At 35.4% G+C, this 27,409-nt stretch overlaps 1 protein-coding gene across 4 annotated transcripts in view; it reads right to left on the bottom strand.

Moving 5' to 3' along the window:
* Positions 1–27,409, bottom strand: part of PPP1R9A (protein phosphatase 1 regulatory subunit 9A) — a 408,553-nt gene that overhangs the window by 128,816 nt on the left and 252,328 nt on the right. For all 4 annotated transcript variants that reach the window (XM_033192833.1, XM_033192830.1, XM_033192831.1 and 1 more), the window contains exon 5: positions 12,590–12,694. In XM_033192833.1, the coding sequence (XP_033048724.1) occupies positions 12,590–12,694 (105 nt within the window). The remainder of the gene's footprint in view (positions 1–12,589; positions 12,695–27,409) is intronic.

Genomic DNA, 27,409 nt, shown 5'->3' with positions numbered 1-27,409 from the left:
TGATTACATCTGCCTTTGTTAAAGAGACACAGTCCTTTTCACATCACTATCAACGATAATCAATTTGTATAGTGCTTTTTAAGTTAATGATAGCTATTATCTCACATTTTAAAATTCAATTTTAGAGTTCAAACTATATATGTTAAAATTGATCAAATTTAAGTTGCATAATCTGAGTAGTTTTGATAAATGTATACATAGCTGTGTAACAAACACAGTAATCAAAATATAGAACATTTTCATCACCTCAAAAATGGTCCTTCCTTCTTGTTTGCAGACAATTCCCTCCCTTCATTGGTGATTCTGAGCAATCATACATCTGCTATTACCACAGTTTTGTATTTTCCAGAATTTTATACAAATGTATTTAAGCAGTATACAGGCTATTGGCTTCTGGCTTCTTTTACTCAGTGTAATGGTTTTGAGAGTCATACATGGTATTGAAAGGATTGGCAGTTTGTTCCTTCATATCACTGAGAAATATTTCACTATATGGGATATAATTTGCATATCCATTTATCAGTTAAAGAACACTTGAGCTGTCTCCAGTTTTTAGTTATTATGAAAAAGCTGCTATGAATATGTAAGTATGAGTCTTTATATAGATATATGTTTTTATTGTTCTTGAGTAAATAGCTAGGTGTGGAATTGCTGGCTGGTATAAGTGTAAGTCTAACTTTGTAAAAACCTACCAGATTGTTCTGCAAAGTGGTTGTGCTATTTTGCATTCCGATCAGCAAATAAATGTGAACCTCAGTCCGTATGCTTGTCAGTGCATAGTGGTATCAGTCTTTTTAATGTCGGCCTTTTTAACAGGTGTACAGTAGAACCTCATTGTGGATTTAATTTACCTGCCCCTAATAATTAATAACGTTAAGCAGCATTTAATGTTTAATGGTATATCTCCTTTGGTGAACGGTCTCTTTCAGTGATTTGCACATTTTAGTAGGATTTGCATGTTTAAAAACTCTGTTATATAGTTGATATAATAATCTTATTGAATTATGAGAGTTCTTTATCAGAAAATTGTTTTACAGATATTCATTCTGTGGTTTGTTTCTTCATTTTCTTAAGGGTATTTTGTAACAAATGTTTTAAATTTTGATGCAGTTTATCATTATTTCCTCTTACATTTTTTGCTTTTGTGCCCTAAAAAATCTTTAAATTTTTAAATTACATTAAAACATTTTTTTTCATTCATTTAGAGGTTATATAAGCAGATTTGTTACATGGATATATTGTGTAGTGGTGGGATTTGAGCTTCTAGCGTACTCATCACCTTAACAATGAACTTTGTGCCCAATAGGTAATTTTTCAACATTCACCCTCCTCCAGTTCTCCTCTTTTAGAGTCCCCAGTGTATATTACCTATAGTGTTTCCCTCTGTATGTCCGTGGATACCCATGTTTAGCTCCCATTTATATATGAGAATATGAGGTGTTTGATTATAAAGATTTTTGCCTGTTTTCTAGAAATCTTAGTGTTCTAGATGCTGCGATTTGGGTTGTGATCAGTTTTAAGTTAATTTTTATATATACTGTGAGATGAAGGTCAAGGCATTTTTTTGATTTTTTGTTTTCATTTTGTTTTCAATGAGACTATCTAATTTTTCCAGCACCATTTGCTGAGTTGACTATAATTTCCTCCACTGAATTACCTTGGTACCTTTATTTAAAAATCAATTCTTTACATATGCGCAGGTCTGCATTGCAAATTTCTATTCTGATCCATTAATCCATATTACTATTCTTATACCTCAGCCAGACTGCCTTGATTAGTGATGTTTTCAGGCAGGGAAAGTCCTCCAAACTTTTTTTTTAACGATAACATCTACAAAATAATCTTCTAAAATTTTTACTACGGTTATGTTTAATCTACAGACTAATTTAGGGAAAACTGAAATCTTAACAATATTGAATATTGTAATACATTGAACATAGTCTACTTCTTCCCTCATTTAAGTTGTCTTCACATTCTGTCAGCAATATTTCGTTGTTTTAAGTGTGGAAGTCTGCAATATACTGTTAGATTTACCTTTAAGTATTTAATATTTTGGATGCTGTCATCAATGTTATTTTCAATCTGAATTTTCGATTATTCATGTTGATAATATATAGACTGATTTCTGCACATCAACTTCATCTTCTGTAACATGACTGGACTGTTATCAGTTCAAGTAGCATCTTTTGTAGATACCTTAGGATTTTCTACATAGTCATCTGTGTATAAATGACAATGTTGCCTGTGAATAAAGAGTTTTACTTCCTCCTTTTCATTCCTTGGGCTTTCCAGTAGTTATTACTGTCTCAGTGAACTAGCTATGGCCTCTGGTACAATCTTGAATGGAAGTGGTGAGGGTAGAGATATTTGCATTGTTCTTAATACCAAAAGAAAAGCATTACGTCTTTCACCATTAAGTATGTTATTACTTGTAGGTTTCACTAAGATCCTATTTATCCCATTGAGGAAGTTTCCTTCCATTTCAAGTTTCCTGAGAGCTTTTTTAAAAAATCTACATCTGTTGAGATGAACAAATGACTTTTACCTTTATCCTATTAGTACGAAAACTTCCATAGGTTGATTTAAAAACATTAAATCAACCACACATTCAAACAATAAATGTCACCTGGCTATTGGATTTATAACCCAATTTGGATTTCTGTATCTACATTTATGAGGAATATTGGTTTGTGATAGTTTGTATTTTAATGCCTTTTAAAAATTATACTATCATAGCAACATTGGCTTCATAAAAGTAGTTGAGAAGTACACCATCTTCCATGTTCTGAAAGAGTATATGTTGAATTGGTATTATTTCTCCATCTAATGCTTGCTAAGATTCACCCGTGAAACAATTTTCTTTTAAAGAGGCTCTTAAATCTAAACTCATCTTCATGTATATGCATAAACAATTTTTTCTTGAGTGAGCTTTGGTAATTTTTCATAGCACTGTCTTCCAAAAAATTTTAACCATTTAATCTATCTTGTTGTATTCACTGGCATAAAGTTCTTCATAATATGAGTTAATCCTTAAAATATCTGTGGAATATGTAAGTATACCTTCTCATTCTAACTTGTGTTTTTGTTCTTTTTATATCAAACAAGTCTGATTAAAGATTTACCAACTTTATCTTTTCAAAACTGACTTTTAACATTCATTTTGTCTAATATCAATATAACCACACTAGTGCTCTTTTGATTAATGCTAGCATGATCATTTTTTTTCTATTCTGTACTTTTAACCTATTTGAGAGTTACTTTCTAAAAATGTAATATGACAATCTCTGCCTTTAAATTGGTCATTAGACCATTTACATTTAAGATAATTCCTGATAAGTTTGGGTTTAAAGCTATCATTGTGCTGTTAGTTTTCTATACATCACTTCTTGTTCCCCTATATTCTTTTTCTTTATTTTTTGCATTAAGTACTTTTATAATTATGTTTTATCCTTTTTGTATAACTCTTTACTGGTATAACTCTTTGCTGGGGTTTCTTCAGTGTTTGGTTATGTCTTATAGCATACCTCTTCAATTTATTTCAGTCTGTCTCCAAGTAGTATAATACTACATCATGCACAGCATAATCGCCTTACAAAAGTGTACTTCCATATTGTCATAAAAGCCAACATACTATTGTTCTAAATTTTACTTCTCAGTGTTATAAATCTCAAACAACACAGTCATGTCCTTTGTTTTAAAAAGTTAATAATCCTTTAAATAATTTTTTAAAAAATGAAGTAGCTTATATTTACCCACGTAATTTCTATTTCTCCTCATTTCCTTGTGCAGGCCTAGAATTTCATTTTATATTATTTACATTATTAAAGACTTCCCTTAACATTTCTTGTAATAGCATCCTCCAGGTAATGAATTCTTTTAGCTTCTGTATAGAAGAAAATCTTCATTTCATCTTCAATTTTGAAAGCTATTTTCTTGAGTATAAAATTCCAATTTTTCTTTCAAAACTTTTAAATTATTACTCACTTTCCTTGGTGATGTATTATTTCTACTGCAATGTCTACTCTATTCTTATCTTTGATTCACTGTACACAATATGTCTTTCTTCTCAGAAGGCTTTTATAATTTTCTTCTTTACTACTGATTTCAAGTAGTTTGATTATGATGTCTCTTCATGTAGTTTTCATCATATTCCTTCTGTTTGGGATTTCTTGAATGTCTTGGATCTGTGATATTATAAATCTTAAAAATTTAATCAAATTTGGAAAATTTTCAGCCATTATCTCTTCAGTTATCTTTTCTAGCACCTCTCTCATCCCAATCCTTTGAGATTCCAAAAGTGTATATTAGTAGCTTGTAATTATGCCACAGCCTCTTGAAGTTCTGTTCATCCTTTCCTGTCTTTTATTTCTGTGTTTAAATTCTGATACTTTCTATTGTAGTATGTCTTAAAATTAACTAATTTTTTTATTCTGCATATTTGAATCTGTTATCCCATCCAATGTACATTTCATAACACACACGTTTCATTTTAGAAGTTGGAGTGGGACCTTCTTTTTATCTTTTGTGTATCTACTTATCACACTCAGCCCTTTTGCTACCTTATTGTATTTCTGAAATCTAATTATAATAACTATTTTAATGCTTTCATCTACTGCTTTTATTTCTAACATTGCTGGATCTGTTTCAGTTAATTTCTCCACTGACTGTGGCTCATATTTTCCTCAAGCTTTGCATGCCCAGAAATTGTTGATTGCATGCCAGATATAAAGATATTTTTTGTAATACAATAAGTATTCTTGAGTATTCCTCTGGGACAGTTAAGATACTAAAAAACAAATCTTTTTGAGGCTTGCTTTTAAGGCTTTTGAATGTGGGATCAGAGCTACATTTAGTTTAAGGATAACTTGTACTAATTTTTTTAATTTTTTATTGGTATAAACATTTGTACATATTTATGGGTAAAAGTGACATTTTCTTACATGCTATACTGTGTAATGAACAAATCAGGGTATTTGGAGTGTTCATTCCGTCTACTATTTATCATTTCTATGTGCTGGGAACATTTCAAGTGCTCCGTTCTAGCTATTTTGTAATATACATAGGTTGTTATTAACTACGACCACCCTATTCTGCTACTGAACATTAAAATTTATTCCTTCTAGGGAACTGTATTTTTGCACATTTTAACTAACCTCTCTTCATCCGCCCACCCACACCCCTACACTCTTCCCAGCCTCTGGTAACTACCATTTTACTCTCTATCTCCACAAGATCAACATTTTTAGCTCCCATATAGGACTGAGAACATGTCATAGTTGTCTTTCTATGTCTGGCTTATTTCAGTTAACATAATGACCTCCAGTTCCCATCCATGTTGTTACAAATGACATGATTTCTCCCTTTTTTATGGCAAAATAGTATTTCACTGTGTAAATATACCATTTAAAAAAATCCATTCATCCTTTGATGGACACTTAGGTAGGTTGATTCCATATCACTGCTATTGTGAATAGTGCTGCAATAAACACTGCGATGCTGCCATCTCTTCGATATACTGATTTCTTTTCTTTAAATAAATACTTAGTAGCAGGACTCCTGGATCATTTGGTAGTTCTATTTTTAGTTTTTTGAGAAAACTCCTTACTATTTTCCCTAATGACTATATTAACTTATATCCCCAGCAGTGGTGTGTAAGAGTTCCTTTTTCTCCACATCCTTCTCAGCACCTGTTACCTTTTGTCTCTTTAATAAGAGCCATTCTAATTGGGGTAAGTGGATATCTTATTATAGTTTTATTTTGCATTTCCCTGATTAGTGATGTTGAGCCTCTTCGCATATATCAGCCATTTCTAGGTCTTATTTTGAGAAATGTCTATTGATATCCTTTGGCCACTTTTTAATGAGATTATTATTATTATTTTTTTACTGTTGCATTGTTTGAGTTCCTTTAATGGTCTAGATATTAGAATCTTATTGAATAAATAGTTTATAAATATTTTCTCCCATTCAACAGGCCGTCTCCTCACTCTGTTGTTTCCTTTGCTGTGCAGAAGTCTTTTAGATTAATATAGTCCCGTTTATCTATTTTTTTTTTTATTGCCTGTGCTTCTGAGGTCTTAGCCATAAAGTATTTGCCTACGCCAATGTCCTGAAGTGTTTCCTCTAAGCTTCCTTCTAGTTGTTTTGCCGATGTGGGGCTTACATTTCAGTCTTTAATCCATATTGAGTTGATTTTTATATATAGTGAGGGATAAGGGTCCAGTTTCATTCTCCTACAAATAGATAAGCAACTTTCCTAGCACGGTTTATTGAAGAGGGTGCCCTTTCCCCAACGTATGTTCTTGGTGTCTTTGTCAAAAATCAGTTCGCCATAAAGGTGTGAATTTGTTTCTGGGTCCTCCATTCTGTTTTATTGATCTATGTTTCTGTTTTTATACCAATATCTTACTGTTCTGGTTACTACAGCCTTGTGATACATTTTGAAGTCAGGTAATGTGATGCCTCCAACTTTGTTCTTTTTGCACAGAATCACTTTGGTATTTGAGCCCTATTTAGTTTCTTACCAATAGATCCTATTAGGATTTTTTTTTTCTATTTCTGTGAAAAATGACATCGATATTTTGACAGGGATTATACTGAATCAGCAGACTGCTCTGGGGAATGTGGTCATTTTAACAATGTTAATTATTCTGATCCATGAGCATGGGTGCTTTGTTTTGTTGTGTCCCCTTCAATTTCTTTCATCAGTGTTTGTAGTTTTCCTTGTGGAGGTCTTTCATCTCCTTGGTTACATTTATTCCGAGGTATTTTTTTTTTTTTAACTATTGTAAATGTGGTTGCCTTCTTGTGTTCTTTCTCAGCTAGTTCATTATTTTTGTACAGAAACACCACTTATTTTTTGTATGCTGATTTTGTAACCTGTGACTGACTTTACTGAATTTGTTTTATCAGATCTAAGAGTTTTTTGGTGGAGTCTTCAAATTTTTCTAGACATAAGATCACATCATCTGAAAAGAGGGACTATTTGACATCCTCTTTTCTGATTCAGACACCTTTTATTTCTTTCTCTTGCCTGATTACACTGGCTAGGACTTCCAGTACTATGTTGAATAGGAATAGTGAAAGTAGGCATTCTTGTCTTGTTTCAGCTCTTAGAGAAAAGGCTTTCAGCTTTTCCCCACTCAATACAATGTTAGCTGTCAGTTTGTCATATGTGGCCTTTATTATATTGAGGTATTGATATGATTTGGCTGTGTCCCCAACCAAATCTCATCTTCAATTGTTACTCCTACAATTCCCACATGTCATGGGAGGAACCTGGTAGGAAGTTATAGAATTATGGGGACAGGTCTTTCCCGTGCTGTTCTTGTGATAGTGAATGGGTTTCACGAGATATGATGGTTTTAAAAATGGGAGTTTCCCTACACAAGCTCTCTCTCTTTGCCTGCTGTCATCCATGTAAGATGTGACTTGCTCCTCCTTGCCTTCCACCATGATTGTGAGGCCTCCCCAGCCACATGGAACTATAAGTTGACTAGATCTCTTTCTTTTGTAAAATGCCCAGTCTCAGGTATGTCTTTATCAGCAGCATGAAAATGGACTAATACAGGTTTGTTCCTTCTATGTATGGTTTGTTGAGGGTTTTTGTCACGAAGGGATACCGAATTTTATCAAATGCTTTTTCTGCATCGACTGAGATGATCATATAGTTTTTGTCCTTCATTCTGTTGATGTGATGTAGCACATGTTATTGATTTGCATATGTTGAGCCATTCTTGTATCCCTAGGATAAATCCCACTTAATCATGGTGTATTATCTTTTTGATGTACTGTTGGACTTGGTTTGCTAGTATTTCGCTGAGGATTTTGCCTGTGTGTTCACTGGGAATATTGGCCTGCAGTTTTCTTTTTGGTTGTGTCCTTACCTTCTTTTGGTATCAGGGTAATGCTTGCCTTATAGAAAGAATCAGGGAGAAGTCCCTCTGCTTCAATTTTTTGGAATAGTTTGAGGAGAACTGGTGTTAGTTCTTGTTTGAAAGTTTGCTAGAATTTGGCATTTAAGCCATCCGGTCCTGGACTTTGCTTTTTTGGGAGAATTTTTATTACTGATACAATCTTGTTACTTATTATTGCTCTGTTCTAGTTTTCTATTTCTTCCTGATTCAATCTGGCTACATATATGTATCCAGAAATTTATCCAGTTTGCCTAAGTTTTCCAGTTTGTTTAATTTGTTTTATTTTTAACAATTCTTCCTTTAGTTTATCTATCTTCTCAAAAATTTTAGTTATATACAGCAAGAAGCAGCTAGTGACACTTTCAACAATGGCTTAAAATCTTATGAATTAAATGTCCCAGTGACTATTCTACTTTCCATATTACTAGAAGTAAGTTTTGTTAAATCTTCTGTCATTACAAAATGAAGATCATCTTTCTTCTTCAAATTTTCTTTTTTTTTTTTTTTGAAATGGAGCTTCATTTTTGTTGCTCAGGCTGGAGTGCAATGGCGTGATCTCGGCTCACTGCAACCTCTGACTACCAGGTTCCAGTGACTCTCCTGCCTCAGCCTCCCAAGTAGCTGGGATTATAGGCATGTGCCACCACGCCTGGCTAATTTTGTGTATTTTTAGTAGAGATGGGGTTTTACCATGTTGGCCAGGCTGGTCTCGAACTCCCGACCTCAGATGATCCACCTGCCTCAGCTTCCCAAAATGCTGGAATTCCAGGTGTGAGCCACTGCGCCCAGCCCAATTTTCAATAACATTTATAGTTTTCTTCTTTAAGCCCTCACCAGCCTCCTCCTCACAGGCCATCAGTTTTCTCCCAACGATCACTGTAAGATCCCTTTGGCTTTTACTAATACTCTCCTCATAGTCCTTCCAGTCTCACTAACAGTCCAGTCCCAAAGCTACTCCCACATTTTCAGTTTTTGTTAAACTGCAGCCCATGTTCAGGTACCAAAATATGTGTAAGTTGTAGATGCTGATACAAATTACCCCAAAACTTATAAACACTTATTATCTTCCATAGTTTCTGTGAGTCAAGAATTCAAGGGAGGCTTGTCTGTTCAATTGTGGCTTGGTGATTCTCACAAAATTCAATCAGTTGTTAGCTGAAGCTGCAGACATCTGAATGCTTCACTAAGGCTGGAAGATCTTCAAAGGTGCCTCCCCACATGGCTGGTTAAGTTAGTGCTGGCTGCTGGCAGGCTCAACGTCTTCCCTGTGTGGGCATCTTCAAAAGGGTAGTTGAAAGCATTCTTGATATGGCACCTACATTTCCCTAAAACTGGTGATCTGAAAGAGCAGGGTGAAAGCCACAGTGCCTTTTATAACTTAGCCTCAAAAGTCACAGATCATTACTTTCATATTCAAATTATCATACAGACTAGACAGGAATCAATACAGTAGAAAACCCAAAAGAGACTCAATAACCAGGAGGAGAGGATCAGAAGAGGATCAGTAAATGAATGCTACGGAGAAAACATGGTAATTGAGATAGAGTGAATAGGAGTTTGGACAACATAAATATAAGAAAAGTTCATTCACTGAAGAACTGATATTTGAACTGAGACCTGATAAGGTGGAAGCAGCCGATTGTATGTCATGTGATACAGAGTTTTTTTGGGGGGAGGGAGCAAAGCAGAGAAGAGGGGCAGAAGACAGGGAATGGCACAAATAAAGAATAATACTTGGAGTATATTAAATTTGATTTGCCTTTTAGAATGTCATATGAAGAAGTCAAGTAGGAAGCTGAATATACTATTCTTAAGCTCTGGGCAGAGAGAATGGAGTTAGAAGTAAAAACAGAAAACTGAGAATAAAGCATAGAACAGTTAAAATAGGCCATGCCTGAAAAAAACCATGGTAATCTGGAAGAGAAAATTTAAGAAACTCTTATAGCATACTAGCAAAAATTCAAACAGATGGAGATCCTGAGAGAAAATAAGATTCTAGAGAATATGCCCAGAAAATCTAAGCCCCACTCAATACTGGTTTGAGAAGAGAGGCCAAAGACAATGGAAAAGAAATAAAGCAAATAACCAAAGCATAATAGAAAATTTCCCAAACCCAAGTCTTCAGACTGAATCCCAAGCAGAATTTCACAAAACCAAATAAACACAGATCTAGTTACAGCCTGATAAAAATTACAAAAACCCAATTATAAGAGAAAAAATCCAAAAGAGGGAGTAAAAAAGAAAATACTATAAAGGATTACAAATCATATGAACATGAAACTTTTCATTACCGATTGCAAATATTAATAGACAATGAAGGTAATTGGAAATTAAAGCAATCAGAGTCCACCATACATCTATTTGAATAGTCAAAATCCAAAACACTGACAACAAATGCTGGCAAGGATGTGGAGCAATAGGAACTCTCACTCATTACTGATGGGAATACAAGATGGTACAGCCAGTTTGAAGATAGGTTGGTGGTTTCTTACAAAACTAAACATACACTTACCACATGATATAGCAATTATGCTCCATGCTTGGTATTTACCCAGTAGAATAGAAAACTTACGTCCACACAAAAACCTGCACATGGGGCTGGGGTGCCGTGGCTCACACCTGTGATCCTAGCACTTTGGGAGGCTGAGGCGGGTGGATTACCTGAGGTCAGGAGTTCAAGAGCAGCCTGGCCAATAGGGCAAAACCCCGTCTCTACTAAAAATACAAAAATTAGCTAGGCGTGGTGGCGGATGCCTGTAATCCAGTTACTTGGGAGGCTGAGGCAGGAGAATTGCTTGAACCCAGGAGGCAGAGACTGCAGTGAGTCAAGATTGCACCAGTGCACTCCAGCCTGGGTAACAGAGCAAGACTGTCTCAAAAAACAGCAACAACAAAAATCAAAACAAACAAACAAAAAAAAAAACCCTGCACGTGGAAGTTTATACAGGTTGAGCATCCCACGTCAAAATATCTGAAATCCAAAATGTTCAGAACACTCAAAACTTTTTGAGCACTGACATGACACTCAAAGGAAGTACTCATTGGAGCATTTCAGATTTTGAATTTTCACATTAGGGATGCTCAGCTATTAAGTACATGTTGCAGATACTTTAATATGCCAAAAAAAAAAATCTGAAATTGGAAACATTTCTGGTTCCAAGCATTTAACATAAGGGATACTCAATCTGTACTAGAGTTAAGCAGAACAAGGTCAATTTCTTTTTCCATGATAGCCTTTCATGTATTTGAAAACTATAATTATGTCCTTCCGTGAGGGTAATGGTGAACAAAGCAGACTGAGGAAGCGAGAACGTGAAATCAGACAGACCAGTTAAGAAGACATTTGAAGACTTCTGAAATCTGTACAAGGAGAAAATAATAACACAAGATTATGCAGTCAACAGAGGGGAAAAAAGGGATGGCTATGGTTTCATGTAACTACAAATTCTTTTCCAACTGAGAAATGTTCTTATGAGTTGAATGTATATCTTACCTATTTCATTTTAAAATTTACTTTAAAGTCTAATGGATAGCTTCAAAACCAAGTTCTATATTGACATGGGAAAGTGCTCTTAAGAACACATAGTGATCTTCAAAATAACAATCACATTTACTGAATGGGCCCACCCACACAACTCAGAGAGCACCACGCAGTTTTGTAATTATTTTACACACTTTTCTCAGGACTGTGGATATTCTAGAAACATCAACATAGCACCCACAGAAGTAGTTTAGGTAATATTCCTTAAGGCATCCCTTTAGCATTAGAAGATGATTTACAGTTGAAAAAGCCTAATGTCTAAAACTTAAATTCATGCTTCAGCAAAATAAGACATACTGCAATAATATCCTAATGTTACTGTCTATATAGCAATGTTAACTCGTTAATGTTTTCAGAGTATTTAGCAGTTTCATTTTGATAATGAGAACACCCAACCATTTTCATCATTACACATACTAAATAATGTTTCCTTAATGTTTCTTCCACAAGATGTATGGAAAAGTGTATGATATAAGCAATACTTAAGTAAGTAACGTATAAGCAAAAAAATACCTGATTTCAAACCTTGACTTCAATTAGCTCTAAACTGCTTTCTTACGTTTTCCAATATACAATATTCACAATCCCAAGGTTGAATATACATTTCAAGGTCCAAAAAAAAAAAAAAAGCACCCTAAGTGCATTAAGTTGAAACGTTATAATTCATCAAACATTGGTCATGGCTGATTCCTTAAAATAATATATACATTTAAAAAATATACTTACCTTTATTCAACCTGATTGTCTAAAAAACATACAACATTGACCATATGTATAATCATTTCAAGTATTGTATAACTGTGTTCCTTAAAAAGATTTGGGACCTAATTCATATTTATTGAGGTTATAACTAGAAATTATATCTTCCTGGAAAACATAGTATTTTAGAAAGATATGAAGACAAGCACTTGCACTTGTCTTCATATCTTTCTAAAATACTATGATTTGTAATTTTAAATTCCATTTTCATGAACTAATTATAATAAAGGTGAAAATATTTAAAACTAAAAGCAAAGTTTTACTATTCAGGTAAAATTGTCATTGTAATTACATTTATTTGCAGGTTAAAGTATAGAAAATTAAAATTTAACTAAAGTAACAACACGGTGTATATTAGAAGACACATATTTACCTGACATTGCCCTTGGTGTTTCTGAGAACTGTTGCTGCAAAATTCTGTGTCACACCCACCAAGCTGATTCCATCCACTTCTACAATCTGGTCATTGACTTGTATTCTTTAGAAAGAGGAAAAAAATTACCCATAATTAATTTATGTAATAATCATTTCCAACAAATCAGTTGGCAAAATATGTGATTTTTAAGATACTCTTTTTGATCTAAAATCTATATTTTACATACAGTCAGTCCTGCTTTCTGTTATCAGTGGGTTCCACATCTGTGGATTCAACAAATTGTGGATATAAAATATTTTGAAAAAATAAAAAAGTAGTACAATAAAAAGTACAAATTTAAAAACTTAACTATACAGCATTTGCATTGTATTACATATGAGTAATCCAGAGACGATTTAAACTATTTGAAAGGATGTGCAGAGGTTATGTGTAAATACTATCTCTATTCTATACTATAAGAGACTTGAGCATCCACAGATTTTGGTATCCATTGAGGTCTTACAAAGAATCACCTGTGAATTCTCAGGGATGACTACAGAAGCTCCAGATCTTAGTCAAACACTTAATGTTTTAAAAAGACTATTTCCATTAAAAACTGGGCAAAAGACACGAACAGACATTTCTCAAAAGAAGACATACAAATGGCCAACAAACATAAAAAAAATGTTCCACTTCACTAATCATCAGCGAAATGCAAATCAAAACCACAGTGAGTTACCATCTCACACCATTCAGAATGGCTATTACTAAAAAGTTTAAAAAAAAAAAAAAAAAAAAAAACAGATGCTGGGGAGAATGTGGAGAAAAGGGAATGCTTATCGACTATTGGTAGGAATATAAATTAGTTCAGCCACTGTGGAAAGCAGTTTAAAGATTTCTCAAAGAACTTAAAACAGAACTACCATGTGATCCAGCAATCCTATTACTGGGTATATATTCAAAAGAAAACAAACCTTTCTACCAAAGTGATACATGCATGTTCACTGCAGCACTGTTCACAACAGCAAAGACATGGAATCAACCTAGATATCTACAAATGGTGGATGAGATAAAGAAACTGTGGTAGATATACACTATGGAATACTATGTAGCCATAAAAAAAGAATGAAATCACACCCTTTACAGCAACATGGATGAATTTGGAGGCCATTATCCTACGCAAACTAACACAGGAACAGAAAACCAAATACTGCACATTCTCACTTATAAGTGCAAGCTAAACATTAGGAACTCATGGACGTAAAGAAGGCAACAATAGAAACTGGGGACTACTAGAGGGGAAAGGAAGAGAGAGAAGCAAGGGCTGAAAAACTAAATATTGGGTACTATGCCTGGTACCTGGGTGACAGGATCATTCACACCCCAACCCTCAGCCTCACACAATATACCCAGGTAATAAACCTGCACATGTACCCCCTGAATCAAAATATAAATCAAAAAATAAAAATAGAGACTGTTTTAAAGGATAGAAACAAGTTATACTAAATGGAGACATTTGGTTTACCAAACATCCATATTCCTATCACAAAAAGTGATAACTGCACATGACATATTTACATATTTATATCATTTTTGTCCTCAATAGCTGTACATAAAACATAAGAGACCCAGCTGAAATATGCTTTGGTCCTAATACCTAGTCTCACAACACATCTATCTTCCCTAAGGAAAAACTTAACCAGGAATTACAGGGAATCCTTCCCATTCAAGGTGTACACTTCAAATATGTAATGCTCATTCATGTGCATGTGTATACTTACATATACATATAAGTGTTTGTGTGTGTGTTCATACTTATGTTTATGAGCAGTGTATGTATTGATACTGTTTACTGTATAATACTTTTACATTTTCATATATATTTTGTATATATCACTTTTATTCTTCATAATGAAATACTTCAAAAATGAGAAACGTAGTGAAATAGATAATAAACTTTCATGTACCCAATACCCACCTTTATAAAATCTTAGCATTGTGCTATATTTGAGTCATATTTTTTCTTTTTTGTTTTTGTTTATGTTTTGAGACAGTGTCTCTCTCTGTCACCTAGACTGGAGTGCAGTGGCATGATCTTGGCTCACTACAACCTCTGACTCCCGGGTCCAAGAGTCTCCTGCCTCAGCCTCCTGAGTAGCTGGGATTACAGGCGTGCACCACCAAGCCTGGCTAATGTTTTTTCTATTTTTAGTAGAGACAGGGTTTCATCATGTTGGTCAGGCTGGTCTTGAACTCCTGACCTCGTGATCTTCCCGCCTTGGCCTCCCAAAATGCTGGGATTACAGGTGTGAGCCACCACGGCCGGCCCGAATCATATTTTTTCTAAAGAAACACATTACAGAAAAGATGAAGTCCATTTATTATTTTTCTCTAGTTTTATTCCTTCATTGCTTATACAGAGGTAATCACCATACTAATTAGATGACAGGTTGACGGGTACAGCAAACTACCATGGCATATGTATACCTATGTAACAAACCTGTACATTCTGCACATGTACCCCAGAACTTAAAGTATAATAATAATAATAATAAAAGAATAAAGTGACTTTTCTATGTATTTTTTGAAACAGAATCTATATATATGTATGAATAGGCATAATTTATATACATTTATTTATTTTCAAAAATTATGAAGTATACCTCTCTTTCTGCAACTTAGTTTGCTTCATTCAGCATTACATTTGAGATTTAACCATGACTATAACTGTAATTCTACTGAATTTATTTTTACAACCATATAGTATCATCTTTTATCAATATGTCAAAATGTATTTATTTTGCAGCTGCACAATTGTGTTGTTTTCCATTTTAAGTATAATACCATATTGCTGTAACAGTCAATTTCATACATGCATCCTTATGCACATGAATGAGTTTCTCCAGGATATATACCCAGAAATAAAATTTCTGAGTCAAAGAAGAGAACATAAGCATTTTCAATTTTATTAGACATTAACAAATCTCCACGCCCTCAAGAATACTTGGTATGCTCAGATCCTTTAAGTACTGCCAATCATATAGGTGTAAAAAGATAGCACAATGTGATTTTAATTGCATTTTCCTGATTACTAGTGTGGGTAAACATTTTTTCATATGTTTATAAGTCACCTGTCTACTTCCACAAATTGTCAAATCATTTCTTTTACCCATTTGTTACACTGTTGTTGTCGGGTTGAGTGACTTTTCTTATCAATTTACATGAGATATCTTTATATATCTTGTATATTAATATTTCCTAAAACATATTGCAAATACTTTCACCCTATCTGTAGCTGGTCTTTTTGTATTTCTTTGAAACATGGTGGTTTAGAGGAAAATAATTTTTTAAAGTATATCCACATTTGTAAATAGGTATTGTTTTCTGTTTTGTTTAAGAAGTACTTTTCTGCCCAAAGGTTATAAAAAGACTCTATATGTTCTTCCCTTTTTTGGGAGGTGGGGGATGCAGTCTCACTATGTTGCCTAGGTTGGTCTCAAACTGTCTCAAGTGATCCTCCTGCCTTGGCCTCCCAAAGTGGATCACAGCTGTGAGCCACTGCTTTGGGCCTACATTTTCTTCAAAATGCATTAACATTCTGATTTTCTATATTTAAGTAGTTATTCACCTGGAAATTTTCTAAAATTATAGTATGTGTAGGCAATCTAATTTTATTTTTTTCAAATATATAAACAACTGGCCAAACAACATTTACTAGAGTCCATTTTCCCCCAGAGTTAAGTAGTGCTATATATGTCAAGCTTTCAAATGTGCATCATCATGTTTGTAGGTTCCCTATAGGTTCTATTTATCTTTTTGTTTATCCTTGCATCAATGTTACATTGTCTTAGCTAATAAAGCTCTATAACTAGTTTTTGCATTTCATAGGGCAATTCTCCTAAAATGGTTCATTTTCTTCAAATTTGTCTGAGTCATTCTCGATACTTTGCTCTTCCTAATTAGTTTTGGGCTTATTTACCAAGTAATATGAAAATATTTGTTATGGTTTTAATGAAATCAGACTGATTTTAAAGATTACCTTGGGGAGAACTGACAACTTTATCATATTGACTTTTCCCTTCAAAGAAAATGTGAGTGTTACCATAAGCACCCCTGGGTAAGAGCAGCATAAATCACATTTTGATCCCAAATGTTAAGAAAAGTTTTTCAAAGCTTGGAAATAAGGTCAAAAGTAGGGCAACATATTCTTTCAATGTCATATGAAGGCAGTGTTTAACAGATCCACACAAGGATAATTCAGGGAAATGGACTTATTTGATTCACTGTTTACTACTGACTAAAGGTTCTAGTTATAGCAGCAGCCACTCCAGATGGCCACAAGCATAAGCCCTTCTCCTTCTGAGGTGGGGTGGGAGCTCCCCGGGTGCGGCTGCAGCTGCTCAAATTGCAGCTGCAGACCTGGGCCTCTGGCTCCATGGAAGAGGCAGGAGCCTCACCTTCCTGGGAAGGGCTGCAGGTGCCCAAGCTGTGGCTGCAGAATGGAGCTTCCCTGCACTTTTGGGGGACCAGGAGCAGGCAGGAGACCCACTCCCCTAGGGTCACCGCAGCAGCCCATATTGTGGCTGCAGACCCAGGTATCCCTACACTCTGTGGGGGAGGCGGTAGAGCTGAGAAGGTCCCCCTGCCCCTGCAGGCTCAGACGTACCTGCTCCTGCTGCTTGGCTTCTCCCTGCTGTGGGCACCTGCTCCCATCTTGGAGCAAATCAGGGCCAAGCCCATGTGCCATGAACAGCAGGGGGAGGCAGACAGATACCTGGGCAGAAGGGGGCAGATCTCTGAGAGAAGGCCTGAAGCCTGGGGACAGGACTGCCAGTCCTGCTGATTTGGAGGACAAACTCATGATGGTTTTTCCTGGGTCCTCCCATGGCTGCCCATGGACCAATCAGCATGCACTTTCCCTCTATTAGGCCTATGAAAGCCCCAGGCTCAGCCAGAGCACAGCAGATAATGGGATGACCAGCTGCAGAAAAGAGCTACTCTTTCTGCTGACAGCAGATGTCCCAATAACCAGTAGAAGAGAGGAGCTACCCATTCTAGGGCCTCTTTTCTGCTGAGAGCTTCAGAAACCTGCAGAGACATTGAGACTACCAGCTCGATAGCAGAGTGGAGCAATCCACACCAGGGCCGCCTCTCTGCTGAGAGCTAAGAAGACAATGGGATGATCTGCCTGCTAGGAGGAGCTTCCCTCTCCAGGGTCTCCTTTCTGCTAAGAGCTGAACACTCATCAGGACACCATGGCTGTGGAAAGGAGCTACCATCTGCAGGTCTCCTGTGTGCTGTTCTATTGCTCAATAAAGCTCCCCATTCATCTTGCTCATCCTCCACTTGGCTCTGTACCTCATTCTTCCTGGTTGCAGGACAAGAACTCGGGACCTACCGAATGGCAGAGCTAAAAGAGCTATAACACAGGGCTGAAACATGCCCCTTACTTGCCACATTGAGGTCAAAGAGAAGGAGAGAAGAGCTGTGCCTTCTCAGGCAGCCCAGACCTGAGAGCTCCCTGAGCCAGGGTTGTGACTCCCTCTTTGGGATCCTGTGGTGCCTGGTATCTCCAAGCTTCCAGGTGCCACTGCATTTCCCGGTGCCAGCTGGGGAAGCTGCCTGCAGTGCACCTCGTCTGGCCACAGCCTCACAGATAGCCAGTGCCTGTGCCAGCACCTCTAACTGCCCATCCCATTGCAGCAGCCGGCATGTGTGATTGCACAGTGGCTGAACCCCATGCTCCCTCACACACCCCTTGCCACTCCATGCCTGACTTGCCCTTGGCAGGTATGGGATCCAGGCCAGTAGCGTAAGCCGAGCACAGCCTGCCAGGCCGAGTGGGCAGAACAAGCCCAGCGGGCCTAAGCAAGACTTGGGCAAAGACATCACCAGACAGAAAAGTAATACCACAAAGATCTTGTGACACTAGGCACAGTGAAGTTCTTTATTAATTTGTAGATTTTTATCCTGGAAAATTCTAATATTTTCAACTATTAAAAAGGATAATCCCAAAAATAATGGCTTATTGTCATGTAAAACATTAACTAGATTGTACGTATCTTAGCTATATTATTCTAACATAAAATTCATTAACTTGTCTTTAAGAAACTAGTTCCTAAAATGCACTTTGAACCATATTTATAATCTCACTAGTCCTCTACTTAATTAGGAAGTGGAATAAAATATTTGATATATTTTCTTTTTATGTTTACAAAAGTCACCATTTAAATTCTTTGAATATTAACATGTTATACTTTTGGAGGATCCACTGAGACACTAAAGTGGGTTCATAAAGATAACCAAACTGTGATAGCACAGAAATGTACTTCAGGAGCTGTTTAGGAGGGACTTCTTTTCTTTCTCCTCAAAGCGATTCTCAAAAAGCAATAGAGTACTGGTGCAGTGGCTCATGCCTACAATCGAGCACTTTGGAAGGCCAGAATTGTTTGAGTTCAGGAGTTCAAGACCAGTACAGGAAATAGTGAGACCTTGTCTCTACAAAAAATACAAAAATTAGCCAGGTGTGCTGGCATGTGCTGTGCTTTTTGTCTAGCTACTTGGGAGGCTGAGGTGGAGGGACTGCTTGAAACTGGGAGGTCAAGACTGAAGTAAGCCATGATCCTGCCACTATACATCCATATGGGGGAAAGAGCAAGACTCTGTTTCAAAAAAAAAAAAAAAAAGGCAATAGAACTTTACCTTTGCTGTGATGCTAGTCCACTACAAGTTGGCTTTTTTCTTTAAATTTTGAATTTTTCATTTTCTTTTCTAGTTCTTCACCATTTTGATTCTGGATATAGTTTCCACTAGAAGATGATAATGATGATAATGATAATCCCCATGCATAGCATTAATAATTGGGAATGTAATTTTATAATCTGAACTTTAGAGACTTCTGTTAAGATTAAAGGGATTATTGTCCTTCATATGAGACATGAAAAGGAATGAGAGTTGCCATTTTTTTAATTCTTTGTTTCACTATTTGTACATCCAAATAATTTCATAAAACATTTTATAACTACTAGAAGGGAAAATAATCCTTTGAAATCTTAAACAGTGAACTTTGGTGTTTCCTTGATTACCTAACCTGTTGCTGAGACTGTATAATTAAAGCTACAAAGTTCATTGTGTTGCTATAACTCAGAAGTCATTCTCTCTCATTATGTATGAAGTATTTTCCTAAGAAGAGTATTAATAAATAAAATTTAGAAGTCTGAATTTTCAGGAGCTAAGATATAATTGGTTTACATAGTATAAGAAGTTCATGAATCTATAGTAATATCTAAATAAAACTTCCAATGTACTAGTAATTTAGGGGAAAAAATTCTTCTTACAGGATCTGCTAGCAGATTACAAAGATTTTAATTCATGAATCTAAATTCATGCAATAAAAGTGAATCTTTGTAGACTATGTGTTAAGCCACAAAACAAGTCTCAACAATTTTTTAAAAAATGAAATCACATCACCTATCTTCTCAGACCACAGTGGAATATAACTAAAAACCAGTAACAAGAGAAACTTTAAAAAAAATGTACAAATACAAGAAAATTTAAAAATATGCTCCTGAATGAACATTGGATGAATGATGAAATTAAGAAGCAAATATAAAAATTTCTTGAAACAAATGAAAATGGAAACACAACTTACCAAAACCTATGGTAGATAGCAAATGCAGTGCTAAGAGGAAAGTTGATACCCATAAACTACTACATAAAAAAAAAGATACAAAGAAAAAAAAAACACAACTAAAAATAAGTAGGAGGAAACATATAATAAAAACTAGAATTAAACAAAATGGACACTAAAAAAGACAACAAAGAAAAGGATAAGATCAAAATAAACACAATCAGAAATAGAAAACAGACATTACAACTAATACCACAGAAATACAAAAGTTCATCAAAGACCATTATAAGCAACTAAATCCTAATGAACTGGAAAGCTGGAGGAAATGGATAAATTTCTGGATACACATATATAGCTTACTGAGAGTGAATCAGGAAGAAATAAAAAACTGGAACAGATCAATAGTAAGTAATGAGATTGATTCAGTAATAAAGACTCCCAACAAAGAAACATCCAGGACTGGATGGCTTCAATGCCAAATTCTACCAAACTTTCAAGCAAGAACTAAGACCAATTCTCCTCATTCAATGCATGTAAGAAAACATCACATGTACCCCATAAATAGGTACCAATATAAGGTATCAATTAAAAACTGTTTAAAAATTTAGTTAAAAACTGATTCTTTGGACAAATCAGACTGATTTAAAAATTCTGTCTGAAATTCATAGCTGTGTTTTCTCCATAATTTTGTATGGATGTTGAGTTTCTGTTTTCAGAAAAGACTAGTTAACCTGAACTTCTTAAAATTCTGATAATAGTGTACTGATCAGATAAGCTAATGATATCCATATCTAAAGTTTAAAATGATAAAAAAGTAAAACTGTTTGACTGAACTGAATCATGATTCTAACAATGTTTTGTATCCATACCTACATTTTTTAGAGTGTCCACTTAAATGTGATTTCTAAGACTCTTACCTACTTATCTTCAAGATCTTGAATAGCAAGCTTAGCGCTTACAATATACAACTCTACTTCTTACCTTAAAATGTTAGTGTTACCATGATTTTACATCATGTTAATGAATGTGCTCATTCTTGTCACTTGATGAAGACATAAGACATAAATATAATGTATGTGAGATGGGCCCGCAGTGGCTCATGCATGTAATCCCAGCATTTTGGGAGGCTGAGGTGAGTGGATCATTTGAGGTCAGGAGTTCAAGACCAGCCTGGCTAACATGGTGAAACCATACCTCTACTAAAAATACAAAAATTAGCCGGATGTGGTGGCAGGTGCCTGTAGTCTCAGCTCCTTGGGAGGCTGAGGCAGGAGAAACATTTGAACCTAGGAGGTGGAGGCTGCAGTGAGCTGAGATAGCACCACTACACTCCAGCCTGGAGGACGGAGTGAGACTCTGTCTCTGTCTCAAAGAAAAAAGAAAACAAAAAGGGGGTGTGGCTGTAGAGAATGATATTTCCTAGTCACCTAAATTGCTTGTGCATGATAGGCAATTATCAAGTTCCTATCTACCAGAGAAGCTTAAATAGAAGTTAATTAACAATGGTAATATGGGTAACTGAGTCTATATTAGCAGGGATAGTTTTAAGAAAAAGTGTAACTATGTAGGTGAGGTAACAGGATAAATGTTTATTTTTCAAGAAAAAGGACAGAAGTTTAATTCTCAGATAAAGTGAAAGGGTTGCTCCAGAATTAAGAAGAAACAAAATGAGGACAAAAACTTGAGTGTACATAGTGAGTTGAAGAAGGTTTAAATAAGAGTTTTTATTTGCCTTGATTTATAACATGGGACAAAACGGAAGCTGTAAATGGGTTAAAAATTTGACACAATTCACTCAGCTTTGAAAGCCTTATGCATAATATAAATTAGAAAAAAGAATGCATGGATCCTTTACTGTAAAATATTAACTTAATGCAAATATAAAATAGATTACATATTAAAATAACAATTTATCTGGAATTATTTAGTATTCTCTTATTAAGGGATTTTAAGAGATTATGCTACTCATCAAGATGAATTTCAGGTCAGGCTCAATGGCTCACTTCTGTAATCCCAGCACTTTGGGAAGCCAAGGCGGGTGGATCACGAGGTCAAGAGATCGAGACCATCCTGGCCAACATGGTGAAACCCCGTCTCTGCTAAAAATACAAAAATTAGCCCCGCGTGGTGGCATGCACCTGTAGTCCCAGCTACTCGGGAGGCTGAGGCAGGAGAATTGCTGGAACCTGGGAGGCGGACGTTGCAGTGAGCCGAGATTGCGCTACTGCATTCCAGCCTGGTGAAAGAGTGAGACTCAGTCTCAAAAAAACAAAACAAAATAAAACAAAAAACAAAAACAAGCAAACAAAATGAATGAAAGAATGATTCTCAGTACTATGTGTTGACGTTATCATTTCCTTTATTAATGTAAAAAATAAAAACAAACACAAATAAGCAAAGCTTCCTACAGTAACATTACCCTTCTCCTACCTATTTTGGAAATTAATAAACTTTCCTTTTGTAGAGTATTTGTATGTTCAGAACAAAATTAAGTGGGAAATTTGGAGAGTTTCTCTATAGATTCTGTCTGCACACATGCACAGTCTCCCCCCATCAACCCATCAACATCTTATATGATAGTGGTTCACATATTACAGAAAAAAAAAAACCTATAGAGATACATCATTATTGTTCAGAGCCCACAGCATTTATAAGCATTGGCATAAGCATTCATTCTTGGTATGGCACATTCTATGGGGTTTGACAAATGTATGATGAATGGCATGTATCCACCATTATAGTATCACACAGAATGGTTTCATTGCTCTAAAAAATCCTCTGTGCTCCACTTATTCATCCCTCCCTCCCACCTAATCCCTGGCAAACAATGACCTTTTTACTGTCTCCATAGTTTTGCATTTGCAAGAAAGTCAAATAATAGGAATTATAAAGCATGTAGGCTTTTCACATTCGCTTCCTTCATTTACTGATATGTGTTCTTCCACGTCTTCCTATGGCTTGATAGCTCATTTCTTTTTAGCACTGAATAATATTCCAATGTCTGGATGTACCACACTTTTTACATTCACCCAGTGTAGGACATCCTAGTGGCTTCCAAACTGGAGTAGTTATAGGTAAAACTGTTATAAACATCTGTGTGTAAGTTTTTGTGTGGACAAAAGTTTTCAGCCTGGGTCATATCTTGCATTCCCACCAGGTACGAATGAGACACCTTATTGCTCTACATCCTTGTCAGAGTTTGTTGTCAGTGTTTTGAATTTTAGCTATTGTAACAGGTATATAGTGGTATCTCGTTATTGTTTTAATTAGCAATTCTCTCATAACATATGATATTAAACAACTTCTCATATGCTTACTTGTTTTCTGCAAATCTTCTTTGGTGAAATGTATGATCAGGTCTTTTGAGCATTTTAAAATCAAGTTATAGTTTTCTTATTATTTAGGGTTTAAGAGCTTTTTGTATATTTTAAATAACAGTCCTTTATTAGTTTTATCTTTTTCAAACATTTTGTCCTAGCCTATAGCTCGTCTTCTCATTCTGTTGACACTACTTATCACAAAACACAAGATTTTGATTTAAAAGAAGTCCAGTTTTTCAATTATTTCTTTCATAGATTATGCCTTTGATGCTGTTTCTAAAAAGTCATTGCCAGCCAGACACGGTGGCTCATGCCTGTAATCCTTTGGGAGGCCCAGGTGGGCAGACAACAAGGTCAGGAGTACGAGACCAGCATGGCCGATATGGTGAAACTCCGTTTCTACTAAAAATACCAAAAAAATGAGCCGGGTATGGTGGTGCACGCCTATAATACCAGCTACTCAGGAGGCTGAGGCAGGAGAGTTGCTTGAACTTGGGAGGCGGAGGTTGCAGTGAGCCAAGATTGTGCCACTGCACTCCAGCCTGGGCGACAGAGCAAGACTCTGTCTCAAAAATAAAAAATAAAAAGTCATTGCCATACCTAAGCTTACCTAGATATTCTGTGCTGTCATTTAGTAGATTTTGCTTTTGCATTTTACATTTAGGTCTGTAATTCATTTTGAGGTAATTCTTGGGAAGGGTGTAAGGTACCTGTTCAGATTTTTTTTTTTTTTTTTTTTGGCAGGGGGATGTCCAGTTATTCCAGTACAATTTGTTGAAAAGACTGTCTTTTCTCTAATGTATTGCTTTTGCTCTTTTACAAAGTTCAGTTGAGTATATTTATGTGGGTCTATTTCTGGGCTTTCTGTTCTGTTCCACTGCTCTCTTTGTCTATTCTTTTGCCAGTAACACACAGTCTTGATTACTGAAGTTTTATAGTAAGTCTTGAAGTCAACTAATGTCATTCCTCCAACTTTGTTATTTTCCTTAAATACTAAGTTGGCCATTTTGCATCTTTTGTCTTTCCATATAAACTTTTTAGAATAAATTTGTTGATATACACAAATTAATTTGCTGAAATTTTGACTGAAATTTCACTGAATCTTTAAGTGGGGAAGAACTGACATCTTCTTATCCATGAATGTACAATATCTTACCATTTATGAATTATTTGATACCTTTGATCACAGTTTTGTAGTTTTCCTCATATAGACTTTAGATTTTATTAGGTTTATACCTAAGTATTTTCATTTTTAGGGGTGCTAACAGAAGTGAATTTTAATGTTTTTAATTTCCAATTCTACTTGCTCATTGCTGTTATACAGGAAAATGATGACTTTTGTATAATAAGCTTGTATTCTGAAACCTTGCTATAATTGCTTATCAACTTTCAGAGGTTTTTTAGTCTATTTAGGATGTCATTGTGATCAAAGACTCAAAGACTTTTATTTTTTCCTCCCAAATCTGTGTTTTGTTCATTTATTTTTCTTATCCTATTGCATTAGCTAGAAAACAACTGTAAGAAAGGATATCATTGTCTAGTTCCTAATCTTAGGAAAGTTTTTTAGTTTCTCACTATTAAATACAATGTCAGCTTTAGGTGTTTTTGTATGCATTTTTTTCAGGTTGAGAAAATTCTGCTCTACTCCTAGTATACTAAGAGTTTTTCTCATAAACTGATAATTTTTGTCAAATGCTTTTTCCTACATCTACTGATATAATCATGCTATTTTTCTTCTTTAGCCTGTAGATGTGATGGACTATATTCATTGACTTTTGAATGCTGAACCAGCCTTGCATACATGGGATAAATCCCACGTGGTTACTGTATATAATTCCTTTTATATGTTGTTGGACTTGATTTGTTAATATTTTATTGATATACATTTCTATATATCAATATACATATTGATATATATTTATTTTTGCATTTATGTTCATGAGAGATATTAATCTATAGTTTATCTTTCTTGTAACATTTTTGTCTGATTTTGGTGTTAGAGTTCTGGTGGACTCATAGAATGGAACAGGAAGTATTTATCATCTTTGCTTCTATATTCTGGAAGAGATAGCAGAGGATTGGTATACTTTCTTCCTTAAGTGTTGGGTAGAATTCACCAGTAAACCCACCTGGCCCTGCGTTGCTCTCTCTTTTTGAAGGTTGTTAATCTTTTTTTTTTTTTTTTTTTTTTGTATTTTTAGAGAATTGGGGTTTTACCATGTTGGCCAGGCTGGCAACAAACTCCCGGCTACAAGTGATCTGCCCATCTCAGCCTCCCAAAGTGCTGAGTTTATAGGCATGAGCCTCTGTGCCCAGCTGGTTGTTAAATATTGAATCAATTTCTCTATTAGATATAGGACTATTCAGATTGCCTATTCTTGTAAAGTTTTGGCACATTCATGCCTTTGAAAAAATTGGTCTATTTCATCTTGGTTGTTAAACTTGTGGGCACAGAGTTGCTCATACTATTCTTTTATTATCCTTTTAGTGCCCATGCCATCCACAGTGAATTGTCCTCTCTCATTTTTAATATTAGTAATTTGTGTCATCTCTCTTTTTTTCTTAGCCTGGTTAGAGGCTCATCAAAAATACCAATCTTTGCTAAGAACAAGCTTTGGGTGTTACTGACTTTCTCTACTGATTTTCTGTTCTCAATTCACTGAATTCTGCTCTAATTTTTATTATTTCTTTTGTTCTCCTTACTTTGAATTTAATTTCCTGTCCTTTCTATAGTTTCCTAATGAAGATGCTTAGATGGCTGGTTTTAGAACTTTCCTCTTTTCTAACACATATGCATTCAATAATATAAATTTTCCTCAAAGCTCTGCATTCACTGCATCTCAAAATTTTTAATATGATCTATTTTCATTTTCAATGAGCTCAAAATACTTTCTAAAAAATGACTCTTCACAACAAAAAAAGAAAATTTCAGGCCGATATCCCTGATGAACATCGATGCGAAAATCCTTAATAAAATACTGTCAAACCAAATCCAGCAGCACATCAAAAGCTTATCCACCACAATCAAGTCGGCTTCATCCCTGGGATGCAAGGCTGGTTCAACATATGCAAATCAATAAACACAATCCATCACATAAACAGAACCAATGACAAAAACCACATGATTACCTCAATAGATGCCGAAAAGGCCTTCGATAAAATTCAACACCCCTTCATGATAAAAACACGCAATAAACTAGATATTGATGGCACATATCTCAAAATAGTAAGAGATATTTATGACAAACCCATAGCCAATATCATAGTGAATGGTCAAAAGCTGCAAGCATTCCCTTTGAAAACTGACACAAGACAACGATGCCTTCTCCCACCACTCCTATTAAACATAGTATTGGAAGTTCTGGCCAGGGCAATCAGGAAAGAGAAAGAAATAAAAGGTATTCAAATAGGAAGACAGGAAGTCAAATTGTCTATGATTGCAGATGACATAATTGTATATTTAGAAAACCCCATCATCTCAGTCCAAAAACTCCTTAAGCTGGTAAGCAACTTCAGCAAAGTCTCAGGATATAAAATCAAGTTGCAAAAATCACAAGCATTCCTATACACCAGTAATAGACAAACAGAGAGCCAAATCATGAGTGAACTCCCATTCACAACTGCTACAAGGAGAGTAAAATACCTAGGAATACAACTTACAAGCAATGTGGAGGACCTCTTCAAGGAGAAAAACAAACTGCTCAAGGAAATAAGAGAAGACACAAACAAATGGAAAAATATTCCATGTTCATGGATAGGAAGAATGAATATCATGAAAATGGCCATACTGCCCAAACTAATTTACAGATCCAATGCTATTCCCATCAAGCTACCATTGACTTTCTTCACAGAATTTGAAAATCTACTTTAAATTTCATATAAAACCAA

Source organism: Trachypithecus francoisi, unplaced genomic scaffold, assembly GCF_009764315.1.
Source record: "Trachypithecus francoisi isolate TF-2019V2 unplaced genomic scaffold, Tfra_2.0 Lachesis_group4, whole genome shotgun sequence".
Classification (NCBI taxonomy): Eukaryota; Metazoa; Chordata; class Mammalia; order Primates; family Cercopithecidae; genus Trachypithecus; species Trachypithecus francoisi.
The sequence above is the reverse complement of the archived record's forward strand: the minus strand, read 5'-3'. Positions and strand labels throughout refer to the sequence as shown.